The sequence below is a fragment of the Eumetopias jubatus genome, unplaced genomic scaffold (genome assembly GCF_037043125.1).
Source record: "Eumetopias jubatus isolate StellerSeaLion01/CBP00866 unplaced genomic scaffold, mEumJub1_p1.0 scaffold_5, whole genome shotgun sequence".
Taxonomy (NCBI): Eukaryota; Metazoa; Chordata; class Mammalia; order Carnivora; family Otariidae; genus Eumetopias; species Eumetopias jubatus.
In genome coordinates, this window is record NW_028274811.1 from 1,186,797 (window position 1) to 1,202,081 (window position 15,285).

Consider the following 15,285-nt stretch of genomic DNA (forward strand, 5'->3'; position numbering starts at 1 on the left):
AGGGGCAGAGGGAGAGGGAGCAAGAATCTCAAGCAGACTCCCCACTAAGCACAGGCCCTGATGTGGGGCTCCATCTCACGACCCTGAGATCATGACCTGAACTGAAATCAAGAGTCGGACTCTCAACTGACTGCTGCACCACCCAGGCGCCCAAAACCATGAAATCTCTAGTACAAAACACAGGAGAAAATCTCTGGGATCTAGAGCTATTCAGAGCATTCTCAGACTTGACACCAAAACCCAAGACACATAAAAGGAAAAATGATAAACAACTTCATCAAAACTAAAAACTTCTGCTAAATATGAGACCCTGTATGATACTGTGATTTATAATAAGAAATATATATATATATATCTGGTCTTCATCCACTTTCTTAAAGCTCCTAAAACCCTTAAAATTTCCTGTGTGAAGAAGTTGTAGAGGTGTCTCTTGTTAACGAAGTAACTTTCAGACCCTGCCTAAGGACTGGAGACCGCTTGACAGAGGAACCAACCATGTGACTAGAGAGCTGGAATTTTCACAGTCCCACCCTAGAGGAAAAGGGGACTGGAAGTTGGCTCAATCATCAAGGCTAATGATTTAATCATGCCTATGTTATGAAGCCTCTGTTAAAAACTCAAAAGCATGGGTTCAAAGAGCCTCCAGGTTGGTGAACACACGGAGAATGGCGTGCCTGGAGAGAGCATGGAAACTCCATGCCTCTCCCCCATACTTTGCCTTATGCATCTCTTCCATCTGGCTATTCCTGAGTTATATCCTTTTATAAAAAACTGGGAATCTAGTGAGTAAATGGGTTTCCTGATTACTGTGAGCCACTCTTAACAAATTAATGGAACCAAGAAGGGGTTGTGGGAACCTTGGTCAGAAGCACAGGCAAGGACCAATCGTGTAGGATTGAACCCTTATCCGTGGAATCTGATGCTATCTTTGGGTATGTAGTGTCAGAATTTAGTTGAATTATAGGACATCTAGCTGGTGCCCTAGAACGGCTTTGCTGGTGTGGGGGAAAGCCCCCCAGCGCTGGAACTGGGTATGTTAAGTGGATGAGAAGACTACATATTGGGAAAACAATGTCTGCAAATCACATCTTTGACAAAGGCCTATTATCTAGAATATACAACAGACTCCCAAAACGCAACAGTATAAAACAGTCCAGCCAGACAGAACGCGGCAAAGACGCGAAGACTACACCACAGATGATGACATACAGATAACAAGGAAGCACATGCAAAGATGTGCAGTATCTTCAGCTAACAGGGAAATGAACATTAAAACCACAATCAGATATCACTACACATCTATCAGAAAGGCTAAAGTAACAAGAGTGACAACACCAAGCTGGTGAGGATCACTCATTTATCACCGGTGAAAATGTCAGATAGTACAGCCACTCTGGAGAACAGTTTGGCCGATTCCTAGAAAACTAAACATGACACTAACGTATGACTGAGCCAACTGTATTCCTGGGCATTTATCCTAAAGAAATGAAGGCTTATGTTCACATAATAACCTGTACGCAGCTCACAGCTGCTTCATCCATAATAGCCAAATATTGGAAACCGGCCAGATGTTCTTCAACAGGTGACTGGCTAAACAAACCATGATATATCCACATCACGGAACACTGCTCATCAACATAAAGGAGCAAACACGAACAACCTGCATGATTCACCAAAGAATTAACTTGAGTGGAATAAAACCAATCTCAGAAGGTTACATACAGCATGATTCTACTTATACAATAACAAAACTATAGAAATGGAAAACATACCAGTGGTGGTCTGAAGTTAACAAGTGAGCTGGGGCAAGCTCAGAAAAATGAGAGGATTTGTCCAAAAAAAGGTACAATTAGTGAAACTATCCTTCCAAGAAAGAAACATAAAACCTAGATGTCAAACATCAGAGGATCTTTCTGAAATGGAAGAGCAACAGATCCTCAAAAACTAATGTGCCGCAAAGACTGCCCTTCCCCTCCCCCAAACACTTCAAAGGCTTTCCTATACATCAACTCAATGTGAAAATCCGTGACCAATGACCGTCATTTCAAATAAAGTTTGTGAATCCTTAGAGAAATGAGTACAGTCAAAGGTTTGTAAAATAAATACTGCAAGATTATAAAACCTGAAAGTACTGAAAGGACATAAAAATAGTAGCTGCCTCTGGGATGAGAAAGGGACCTGAAGAAGAACAAAGAGGGTTTTCAGACTCTGTAATGCCCTGTTTCTTTTGCATTTGAAAACGGACACAAACGTGACAAAATATTGTTAATTCTTACGGTCAGTATACAGATACACGTTGCTACATTTTACATTTTTGTTTTTCAAAGTTAAAACAAGAAAATTTAAAAAGAAGGGAGACAGAAAGATCTACAGCTCACATTTCTCTGACCTCTATTTTAAGAAGCCTCAGCCAAGTCCATCCCACACAGAAAAACATTTTTCCAAAGAACCATTTATAAAGCTGATATTTGTTGAGTATGGTTTTACATACATCTGTAAATATATTATTTATATTTTTCTATTTCATTTGTTTTTGTGAAATTACTGTTAACCTTTATGATATGAAATGGATTTATAAGAATAAAACCTCATTTTACAACTTACATACTCTTAAGAAATAACAGTACAATTCTTGAAGACTTCATTATGTGACTTTTTTTAGGAACTAATTCTAGAGTAAGGTGGATACAAGATTGGCAAATAATCACTTAACGTGATAAAAAAAATTCTAGGTACTGACATATTATTAAAATAGGACTTTCAATCTTGCTGTTTTAAAAAACATATTTCCCAATAGTTCTCACTGGATCAATTATGTCCCCAAATTCTAATAGAGTAATGAAGTCCTCATAAACCAAGTTTTAAAAAATGATCAAAAATTGTTATTAGCAGGTCCAAATGGCTCAGTAATTTTTTAACTCATTGATTTCTGCACTTTGTGAGTCTCCATTTTTTGAGGTTTGAATAAAAGGGGGGGAAAAAGCTGTTTATAGTATGATGAAATAAAGTATGACCTCAGGAATGCATCATCAGAACACAGAACTGATCGAAACAAAGGACAGAGAGCAAAGCTGGGCTAGGAGTGAAAAAGAATACAAAGATTAAGAGACAGTCTACAGGTGGAGAAGAGAGAAAACCACTGAGATACATCTAAGGAACTGATGAAGTTTGGGGAAGAGTGAGCCTGCAAATCCCTGGCAAAAGGATTCCCTTTTACAGCTTCTCTAGACTTAAAGACATACATACAAACCACAACACAAATAGGGGAAGTCATACCTTTCAGGCCTAAAGTCTGCAACTGAAACAGTTTTCCCAGCTCAAAAGGCAGAACTCGTAACAGGTTGTTATTTAAATGGAGTTCCCTGTGGATGTAAAAGTTCCATGTCAGAAGATATATAACCTTTTAACTCATAGCTAAAATCAGCAATATAGTTTCTAAGAATATAATCTTGTAAGAATGACAAAATTGTATAGTATATGCATTAGAATATACTATAGTGTGTGTGTACAGTGCTTCTCAAACAATCGATGGTAAAAAAAACAAAACACAACAAAGTAACCCCAAACTGCCACAGACCAATACATTTTTAAAACAAGGAAAAAATGAATTAGAAAAATGAGATGAGAAAAAAAAACAAGACCAACAAAACACAAGCCCTAATTTTTAAAGAGCATTAAATTTAACAGGTACAAACCTACTCTCACACATCGTATATGTCAGTGCAGGCTGACACAGTCTGCAAACCGGCACAGTCCACGCACCACCCCGAGAGCAGCACTGATCCAGCACATGTGGGGTCTACCACACGGTTTTAAGAAAGTGGAAATGAGAAAACAAACTAACATGTGAATTGTTAAAGGAGAATTAAAATGATCGTGTAGCACCAACTGAAAATAGCTTATGTAGCCGCAAAATTAAGTCTATTGTTAATATTTCTCCAAATTGACTAAAGTTTCACTTTAGAAATAATGGCAGCTATACTAACTACTAAAGATTATTTTAATGATTTTTTTGGTAAAGATAACTATAACTATCAAAGGAATCTCCAGTAGGAAAAAAAGACCCAACATTGAGACATTTAAATTTCCTCCAATTAAGTTTTATCTATCAATTTTTAAATGTGAGTAAGTACTACTTCCATAATCCCTGGTTCTTGGAATTTAAATGAACCTTGGTGGGGCTCCTGGGTGGCTCAGTCGTTAAGCGGCTGCCTCCGGCTCAGGCCTTGGTCCCAGGGTCCTGGGATCCAGCCCCGCACTGGGTTCCCTGCTCAGCGTGGGGCCTGCTTCTCCCTCTCCTACTCCCCCTGCTTGTGTTCCCTCTCTTGCTATGTCTCTGTCAAATAAATAAAATCTTTTAAAAAATAAATAAAGCTTGGTTATTACTTAGTGAACCAGAGGTTGGCGAGGCCATAAACTGAACAAGAACTAAATAAGTTGTTCCCATTTATTTCCACATATAACACATGGGAAAGGAGGTCTTTTAAGGAGATTAAAAATGGTCATAGTATATACTCAGTAATTAAGCCTAAAACAATGTCAAAAAGCTGGACTAGGAGCAATAAAGAAACTCTCATAAGGTCCTTATTCCTTTTTATTATGCAGTAAATGGTAGAAGGCAACATAAAAGCCAGTGGAATCAGAAAAAAAGGCAGGTAACATGAAATGGGGTAAGATTTTCATTAGGACTAACATAATAACTAGAAATTAGCTTTGCATTCAACTTGAGTAGGTTCCATCTACCTTACAAAACAGAGATAATAAAATAAAAAGCAATTACCATTTATTAAATACAATATGTGTCAGGCAGCTTCTCACTCATTATTTCAGATATATCTAATCTCAGCCCTGGCTAGGTAACTACTATACAGTAACTGTATACAGGACAAAATGCTCAGCAAGGTTAAGGAGCTTGCAAATTCACACACCTTGCAAATGGCAGTTAGGATTCCAAATTGAACTGTGTGACTTCACAGCCTATCGACCTCCTATACCCCACACTACAGTCCCCCAAATCTAATGACTAATTTTAGCTCCTTTCAAGTCCAGACTTTATTACTATCACGCATAAAAGCCCAGGGATGGCCATAAAGTTTTCACCCATTAGCAATGGTTTCCGGGACTCTGTGTTAGCCATGGTGTGGTGCCCCAGAATTTCAGAAGAAAAAGCACCACAACCATCTGTCATTATGTGGAATAACATAACTGCCTTCTATTTGTTGACCCCCCACTTTGTCCAAAAATCTTGTTTAAGAATAAAGTATATTACACAAATTATAGCAATAAAACAAATTTTAGGCAATGAATTTACTGGATTTATTTGTTGTTGGCTGACATTCAATTTTCCCAGAAAACTTTACATAGAGGATATAGTTATGTTTGCTTTCGTTCAAATACCATTTAATTGGTAGTGCTGTTTCCTGGCAAATAAATGCTCTATTTTGTTTTTAGGGGGTATAAAGTCATATAGGAAGTCGAATCTGCACACCTGAGTGATACCATGTTTCCGAGTTCTGCCGGTAAACTCCGGATTTTATTAGAGGACAGGTCCAGATATACCAGATTGTGGAGCTTGGCAATGTCTGAAGGAATGCGGGACAGAGAATTGTCACTCAGATGCAAAGCTGTCAAGTGAGTGAGGGACCACAAAGATGAGCTTAAGCTTCTTACTTTTCCTGTAAGAGAAGAAAAAAAATGGGGAAAGGATTATATAGTGGTCTCTACAATCTGGTCCCTGGATTAACATCTAAATAGGTGTTTCAATGAGTAATAATTTATCATTTAAAAAATTGTGAGGAAGGGTTTAACAGGAGAAAGCTTACCTATTCTAAGGACAATACACTGTTACGACTAGGTTATAAATTCTCCTTAGCAAACTAAAAAAAAAAACCTCAACGTTTAGATTGCATCATCATTTTTAAGAGCACAAAAGTTAAGACTTTATCCTTTAAGGTTGCCTCAACTATGACATGAAAGAAACGGTTCAACTAACTTTTACTGATGATAAATCCAGTATTTTAAATTATGCCCCCAAAAAATCAAATCCAGTATCTCAGAAGCTTTTCCTAGCTATACTCTAGAAAACAAGAATTCTGCCTGAAAACAAAAGGTAAATAATATATTCACAGCTTAGAGAAGTTTTAAGACCAGGGTACCCAAGTGGTAATTCCATCAAGAATCATGTAACAAAAAAAAAGCTGTACTGAATAATTACAAGTAAAAATACTTGCCCAGAAACATTACAGATATGAAATCATAAATATATGATCAAACAGTAGTCGACACACGATTCAGTAACTAAGAAAAGAATAATTTCCTTCAATGCAACATTAAATCAGTACTTTGGTACATTTTGATAAGATGACAACCATTTCTGCAATCCATCTAAGAACTAAGAACTTTCCCCCAATCTCTTTAATGGTCCAGGATCTAGTCTGAGACAGAATGAAACAAACAGATGTAATGGAAATACATTAGTCTTTACGAACTGATTTTCTCTTGGCTAAAAAAGCAATCTTGAGACTTCTAATCAAGATGGAGCAACAGAGACCAAATTTACTATCCTACCTGAACAACTACCATACCAGACAATGTACATGAATCAACAAATTTCAGAGATCAGACACCAACCAGTGCATAACAGTGATCCCTCAAGGATCACTAACAAGTCAGGCCCTACAACTGTCTCAGCCTGTGCACAACAGCACAGGGAGGGGATCCCAGGGGCAGCACAGTGATCTCCCCCAAGTTCTAGAGACAGGGAAGCCAAGATGACTAGAATTTACAAAGGCAGAGTACCAGAGAGAGATGAACAAAGAAGTCTGGAGATGGGAAAAAGGTCCCCCCTCAAGTTTTCAGCTGAGTATTGGTCAGTATAAAAATGTGAGAAATTGCCTAAGCCAGAGGAACACCCAAAAGGAGTAGAAACAACAATCCCCAGGATTACACAGAACTGAGGCTAGCTGGTGTTCCCAACCACCAAAGGGAAAGACCTCGTAACTCATAAGATGCTGGACTTAGAAAATCAGCCCTAGACTAGAGACCACTCTGGTCTCACCTAAGAAAGTTAAAGAGCAAGCCTCAAAAGAATTACACTGATTCTAACTGTATCCCAAAACAAAGCTCAATACAGGTTATAGGAATACAAAAATATGCATCACCCAACAAGGCAAAATTCACAGTATCTGGCACCCAATAAAAAATTACCAGGCATGCAAAGAAGGAAAATAACAGCAATAATGAAGAGAGAAAACAATCAAAACCAGTTCAGAAGAGAGAATGATGATAAAATTAGTAGACAGTTATTGGAAGCTACTGTAACTGTATTCTATACGGTCAAAAACTAGAAGACTACACTTGTTAACCAGAGATACAAGATAGCATAGACAACCAAACTGAACTTCTAAAAAGTTGAACACCATGTCTAAAATGAAGATACAGCAATAAAATTACCCAAAATGAAACAGAGAGAGAGAGAAATACTGAAAAAATTCACATCCATGCACTCTTCGAAACTTTAAACAACCTAATATATTCGTAATTGAAGTCCCCAAAACAGGTATGAGTTGGGGACAGAAAAAAAAAAAGCTTAAGAAATAAACCCAAAAGACAACTATATATCCACATGCAAAAGAATAAAGTTAAACCCTTACCTCACACCATATACAAAAAGTAACTCAAAAACTCTTGGAAGAAAACAGAGGCATTAATCTTCATGACCTGATATTATGCAATGGTTTATTAGATATGACACTAAATAGCACAACAAAAAAATATGTTAAATTGTACTTCACCAAAATTAAAACCTTTTGTGCCTCAAAGAACACCATCAACAAAGTGAAAAGACAATCCACAGAATAGGAGAAAATATTTGAAAATCATAAATTTACTAAGACATTTGTATCCAGAATATATAAAAAACTCATACAATTCAGTAAAAAAAGACAAATAATTCAATTTAAAAGTGGGCAAAGAACAAACAGGTACTTCTCCAAAGAAGATATACAAGTGGCCAACAAGCACATGAAAAGATGCTCAGTATCGCCAGCCATCACGGAAAAGCAAATCAAAAAGAACAATGATACACTACTTCATACGCACTAAGAGGACCGTAATAAAAAAGACATAGATGATAACAAGTATTGGCAAGGAGTAGAGAAACTGGAACCTTCATACACTGCTGGTAGAAACATAAAGTAATGAAGCCACTTTGGAAAATTGTATGGCAGCTCCTCAAAAAGGTTAAACACAAGTTACCACATGAGCCAGCAATTCATTCCTACATATATACCCAAAAGAAAGGAAAACGTGAGTCCACACAAAACCTTGTACACGAGTATTCATAGAATTATTCTTAAGAGTCATGAAGCAGAAATAATTCAAATGTCCATCAACAGATTAATGGATAAATAAAATGTGGTATATTCATTCAACAATATATGAAATATTAATACATGCTAAAACATGCATAAATCTTAAAAACATTTTGCTAAATGGAAAAAGCTGGTGACCACATATTATAGGATTCCATGTACCTGAAATGTCCAGGATAGTAACAAATCCACTGAGACAGAAAAAAAGATTAATGCTTACCAAGGGCTGGCTAGTTGAGATGAAATGGGGAATGGCTGCTAATGTGTACAGGGTTTCTTTTGGGGACAATGAAAATGCCAAATTGTGGTAATGGGTGCACAATTCTGTGAATATACAAAACCACTAAATGTGCATTTTAAGTGGGTGAATTATGTAAATTATATCTCAAGCTATTACCAAAAAGAAAGAAAAAGAAGTTGATGAAGAGAGGCAGAAAATTCTCCACTTCTGATGAAAAGTATAAACCCAGACACAAAAAGCTCAATGACCCCAAGTACATGAAAACTCCATGAAGAGCAAGAAAGAAAACTACAGGAAGGCACATCTTCATCACTGGCTTAAAACAAATGATAAAGAGAAAATCTTAAGAGCTGTCAGAGGAAAAATAATTACACAGGGAAACAAAGATGAAAAGGTCTGCAGACTTCTACTTGTAAACAATGCAAGAGAGAAGACAGCAGAGCAAAACCTTTAATGTATTTAAAGAAAAAAAATCCTACAAACCTAGCAACCCAGCAAAAATACCTTTCAAAAATGAAGGCAAGTTACAAGATGAAAGAGCTACGGGGATGGATTGTAGTGATGGTAGCACAACATTGTAAATGTATTTGATAAAAACCTTCCCACAAACAAGATTCAAGAACCAGAGAGGCTCATTGGTGAATACAACCAAACATTTAAGGAAGAACTAATAACAATTCTACAGATTGATCCAGAAAACTGAAAACAAAAAGATACCTTCCAATTCATTCTGAGGCCAACATCACTTGTTTACCAAAACCAAATAAAACTAGTATAAGAAAAAAATACAAATCAAATCCAACAATATATTAATAGGACAATGACCAAGTAAGATTTGTGCCAGGAAATCCAAGGTTTGTTAAATGTTTGGGGAAAAAAAATGATTCAAAAAACTTTTCTTAGAAAAGAGAATCATCTACGTAGATACAGAAAAGCATCTGACAAAATCAACATTTAAAATCAGCACTTAATCAAATCATGAATTCAATTTAAAAAAAAAGTTCTCTCAGTAAGCTAAGAATAGAACAGAACTTCTTCAATCTTGACAAAGGGCATCAATAAGAAGGTTAGTGGCAAGGGAATAAATGTTTTCCTCCTAAGATCAGAAACAAAGCAAGATATGTTCCACTATCACCACTCCCATTCAAATTATGCTGGAAGTTTTAGCCTATGCAGTAAGACAAGAAAAACTTAAAAGTGGAAAGACAGAAGTCATGTTTATCTGCAAATGGCACAATCATCTATGTAAAATCCTAAGAATCTCCAAAAATACTGAGAAGTGAGTCTAGCAAAGTTGTAGAATAAAGTATCAATATACAAAATATCTACTGTATTTTTATATATAGCAACACACAATCAGAAACTGGTATTTAAAATAACATTTACAACAGAACAAAAATTATGAAACAGAGGCAAATCTGACCCCCCAAAAATGTGCAGAACCTGTGTACTAAGAACTACAAAACACCCTGAAAGAAATCTAAGAATTTCTAAATAAGTAAAGAGATACACAGTGTTCACAGATCAGAAGATTCAATATCGTTAAGATATTATATCTCCCCAAACTGATTTACAGAGAGTCAACACGGTCACAATCAAAATGCCAGCATGTCTGAAACTGGCAAGTGAATTCTAAAATTCACATGGAAATTCAAAGGCCTTACAAAATTCAAAACAACTTTGAAAAAGAAGAAAGCTGGAAGACTAACACTACCTGATTTTAGAATTTTTTTTTTAATATTTTATTTGTGAGAGAGAGAGAGAGAGAGAGCGCACAAGCAGGGGGAGAAGCAGAGGGAGAGGGGGAAGCAGGTTCCCCGCTGGGCAGAGAGTCCAATGTGGGGCTCGATCCCAGAACCCTGGGATCATGACCTGAGCTGAAGGCAGTTGCTTAACCAACTGAGCCCTACCTGGGCGCCCCCTGATTTTAGAAATTATTATATAAAGAACTCTCAAAACTCAATAATGAAGAAAACAACCCAATTTTCAAAGATTCAAGATTTTATTTATTTATTAGAAAGAGCACATGAGAGAAAGAGCAAGAGCAAGGGCAGAGGGAGAGGGAGAAGCAGACTTCCTGCTGAGCAGGGAGCCCAATCCCAGGACCCTCAGGATCAGGACCTGAGCCACCCAGGCACCCACAACCCAATTTTCAAAACAGGTAAAATATTTGAACAGACACTTCACCAAAGATGACATAAAGATAGCAAATAATCACATGAAAAAAATGCTCAACATCAGCATCGTTAGGGAAATGCAAATTAAAACCACAATTAGATACCACTACGCACCCAGAAGAATGGCTAAAACTAAAAAGACTCACCTTGCCAAGTGTTGGTGAGGACATGGATCAAAGATATCTAGTAGGAATGTAAAATAAGAAAAACTCTTTGCAAAAACAGTTTGAGTTTTTTAAAAACCTTAACTTCCTTACGATCAGTTTCATTCTTATGTATTTGCCTAAGAGAAATAAGTTACATCCTCTACAAAGAACTGTACATAAATGTAGCTTTATTTGTAAGAGCCAAATACTAGAAATCATCCAAATATGTTCAACAAGTAAATGGATAAACTAACGCTGGCATATCCAAATAATGGAATAGTAATAAAAAGAATGAACTATTAAAAACTCAACTGCGTGGATATCAAATAAGCAGAGAAGCTAGACCAAAAAGAAAAAAAAAGGACATACTGTATCACTTCCATTATATAAAAATTCTACAAAATGTAAACCAATCCTGTGGTTAAAAAAAGCAGAACAGTGGTTGCCTGGGATTGGGGAAGGGGATGGAGAAATGAAGGAGGTAGGGGAAAGGAATTACAAATCTGGGGGAATGATGGATATGTTCCTTGAATGTGGTGATGGTTTCAAAGATGTATACATAGATCCAAATATAGCATCACATCATTCACTTTGCATACATGCAGATTATTACATGTCAACTATACCTCAATACAGCTGTGTAACAAAATCTATCTTGATCTGAGAAAGTGTCTTTCCTTACTGTGTAAAAATTAGAATTTACAGCATAGCCTATTTGTAAAACAAACTTATTTACTTTTCAGTTCATAAAACTAAGGCACACAGCTAATATTCAATATAAATACTTAAAACATCACAAACTATTGAGTGCATGTTTTGCATGGGTTTCATCCTCAAGACACCACTTAACAAAAAAAGGTAGAAGGACTTAAGAAATGCATTTTTATACTTGAACTTAATAGGAAGGATACAAAATTCTCCATCAAGAAGGTAACCAGAAAGGAAACCAAGAAGTCTGTGAAGAGGGGAAGGGGGGCGGAAATCAAGTATAAGGAGTCAGGTATAAATGTATCAATCATACAAGGCTGAAGGGAGAGGGAAGACTCAGATCTCTACCATATACAGAGAAGTAAAACTGAAATAAATTTCTAAATGCCAAAAAACCAGAAAAGTAATGGAAGGCAATATTTCTAAACATAACTCAAATCCTAGAACCCAAAAATGGAAACACAATTCATTTAAATTCAAAACCTCTATAATGTGGAGATGTCACCATGTATGGCAGTCAAAGAGATAACATTCATTTATTCAGCAAACTTTCAGTGACTGCTGTGCTGGTGTGGGGACAGAATGGTAAATACAAAGTCCCTAAGCTCAGGATTTTTTACGTGAGGTCCATGATGAAAAATAAAGAAGTAAAACAAAAATAGGAAAATGAACAACAGATAAGAACAAGTAAATTACTCAAGAACAAACAAAAGGGTCAGTTATAAAAAAATGTTGATTTCAGTAATAAAACATGCAAATTTAAACAATAAAATATTCATTTCTACTTAGGCAAATAGAAAAATAAGATTAGTATCCAGTATCCACAAGGCTAAGAGGGTTAACAGATACACTCATTCATTATGGGGAAACTACCACTATATTTTGAAACCAATTCTATTGGTTTCCTACTAAAAGTTTAAATGTGAATATCCTTTGCCCCACCACAATTCCTCAATTAGATAAATCTCTACTGGTGGAACTATGTAATCCAAGAAGTTAAGGTCTCTAATTTTTGAGAGAGGTCAATGAACGAAAGACAGTCATCTTTTGAAATTCTGAGGTTATCTATTTACTTCTCCATAAAATTGTACATTTTCATATGCACCCAAAAATTTACATTCCATTTTAAGCAGCTTTATGACTTGAGAAATGCAGAGATTATCCTGACCTAAATTAAGAGGTGTGTTTTGAGAAGTAATTCCATTCTAAAGTGTCCAGAATCCTTTATTGTTAAATACCAGGAGACAGGGGGAATCTAGTGTTCCCTAAAATCAGAGGGGTGATCAGCAAACACTAAAGGGACCAGGTTAATTAACATACCTACAAAGAAATCAAATTACTACCCTCCACATACGTAGATTTAGAAAAAAACCTGGGTGGCTCAGTCGTTAAGCGTCTGCCTTCGGTTCAGGTCATGATCTCAGGGTCCTGGGATTGAGCCCCACATCGGGCTCCCTGCTCGGCGGGAAGCCTGCGTCTCCCTCTCCCACTCCCCCTGCTTGTGTTGCCTCTCTCGCTGTCTCTCTCTGTCAATTAAATAAATAAAATCTTTAAAGAAAAAAAAAAGAAAAAATCTTGGGTGAATCTCTAAAACTGACACTTTAGAAGAGCAATTAACAGTTGATCTCCATTATTCCCAGACTCTGTATTTGTGAATTCCACTCCCTCAAGTCTACTTGTAAACCCAAAAGCAACTCCTGTAGCTCTGTCACTCATTCACAAAAAGGCAGAATAGCAGAATCAGTAATCACCCAGAACAGTTCTGAGATGAGGTCCAACAAGGCAACACTCTGGCTTCTTGCTCCACCTTTCACAAAGTGAAAAAGTGCCTTATATACTATTTAGTGCCACAGTTTTTGCACATGTGGGCTTTTTGCAGGTGATTTGGGGGTTTACATGGCCCCCAAGCATGATGCTGAAATGCTAAGTGCAAGGCTGTGATGTGCCCAGTGTTTTAGGTAAGCTTCCTTCAGGCATCAGTTACAGTGTCCACGTGTTTAAGGTTAAGGAGCTGATGATATACATTAAATAAGGTGTCTTTGAACCTAACACAAGGGATGCCTGGGTGGCTCAGTTGGTTAAGCGTCTGCCTTCGGCTCAGGTCGTGATCCAAGGGTCCTGGGATTGAGCCCTGCATCAGGCTCCTTGCTCAGTGGGGAGCCTGCTTATCCCTCTGCCTGCCCCTTCTCCTGCTTGTGCTCAGACAAATAAATAAAATCTTTAAAAAAATAAATAAATAAACCTAATACAAGCTTACGTATTGATCAGCTGATGAAAATGTTGTGGCCAGAGGTTCATAGGAACTTAACCATGTATCTCCTGTGGGACCAAGTATCTGGTAATGCCATGCTCCAGGTGACTACACAGAACTTAACCACTGTGAGTAACAAGACTCCACTGTAATTGGAAACGGTGGCCAGTTGAAATTTTCCCCACTCACAACTCCTGATGAAGTTAAAGACCAGGATTTCAGGCTCGTAGCTAGGTAAACTGCAACTTCAGAAAAGGAAAAAGACTGTGTCGTGAGAATGGCAAACTGGATTAGAAGGGAGAAAAGGGCCCCAATTAAGTTACATGAATTACAGGAAGGGCACTAAGGAGAACAGTTGGCAGATCAAATACGCTGATAGTGCTTAATTTAAACACCGTAAAGTTGATGGGGAAGGAAACATACTTAACACACCAAATCATGTGAGTTAACAAATGGAAGTTCCGATCCATGAAGGAAAACACAACTGTAAAGGTACACTCACTAAGCTTTGGTGGAAAGGAGTTCCAGTCTTAAATGCAATGAAAGAATGCAGCTTGCTCAAATTTAACAGACCTAGCTTAAGTAAAATAAGATTAGGCAGGAAGGTAAAAAAGCCTAGAACCTGAGAATGGAAAGACTGAGGCAAGTATTAGGAAACAGAAAGCCAGAGAAAGGTGAGGCTCTCAGGTTCGATAGAGAATGACTGCTGCGGTGTGATGCAGATGACCACAGGGACGCACTCGCGTCAGGGGACTCCCGCTGCAGTCTGTGCTCTACCGCCAAGGAGCTCTACCGTTTGACCTGAGCAAAAGGAAATGTTTGTTGCAAAGCTCAGTGACTAACACCTAACCAGTTATGCCTCTCATGCTTTTCTAAAAAACTTAATTTTTTTAAAGATTTTATTTTTAAGTAATCTCCACACCCAACTTAGGGGCTTGAACTCACAACCCCAAGATCGAGAGTCACGTGATCCATCGACTAAGCCAGCCCGGTGCCCAGTTAAAAAATTTACTTTTTAATAAATAGTTCAGCACTGTTTAAAAATACTAAAATTCCATCACCCAGTGTAACTACCATTACATCACATTCATGTTAATATAAAAAAATAAACAGGAATCAAAGTGAGTCAAACTATACATGATTCTTTAATGTGATTTTTAAAAAAAAAAGGAAAAATGATGGAACGATAGACCATCAAACTTTTTTTTGCTATAAAAGATTTTCTAACACCGATCTAAGGTTAAGAGAGAATCTAAAAACATTAAAGGTTAGAATCCTTACAGTTTTAACTGCATGTTTCGCTTTTAAACTTGATTCCCTACAATGAAAGGGAAATAGATCATTTTACACTTCCCCCATCCACTCATTACCTACTTTTTCATTATCAAAA

At 37.1% G+C, this 15,285-nt stretch overlaps 1 protein-coding gene across 3 annotated transcripts in view; it reads right to left on the minus strand.

Moving 5' to 3' along the window:
* Positions 1 to 15,285, minus strand: part of CNOT6 (CCR4-NOT transcription complex subunit 6) — a 74,129-nt gene that overhangs the window by 23,619 nt on the left and 35,225 nt on the right. For all 3 annotated transcript variants that reach the window (XR_003607602.2, XM_028093781.2, XM_028093780.2), the window contains exons 3-4: positions 5,489 to 5,675; positions 3,277 to 3,362 (exon numbers count right to left, since the gene is read on the minus strand). Coding sequence is in view for 2 of the 3 variants with exons in the window: in XM_028093781.2 (XP_027949582.1) it covers positions 3,277 to 3,362; positions 5,489 to 5,675 (273 nt within the window). In the remaining variant the exon portion in view is untranslated. The remainder of the gene's footprint in view (positions 1 to 3,276; positions 3,363 to 5,488; positions 5,676 to 15,285) is intronic.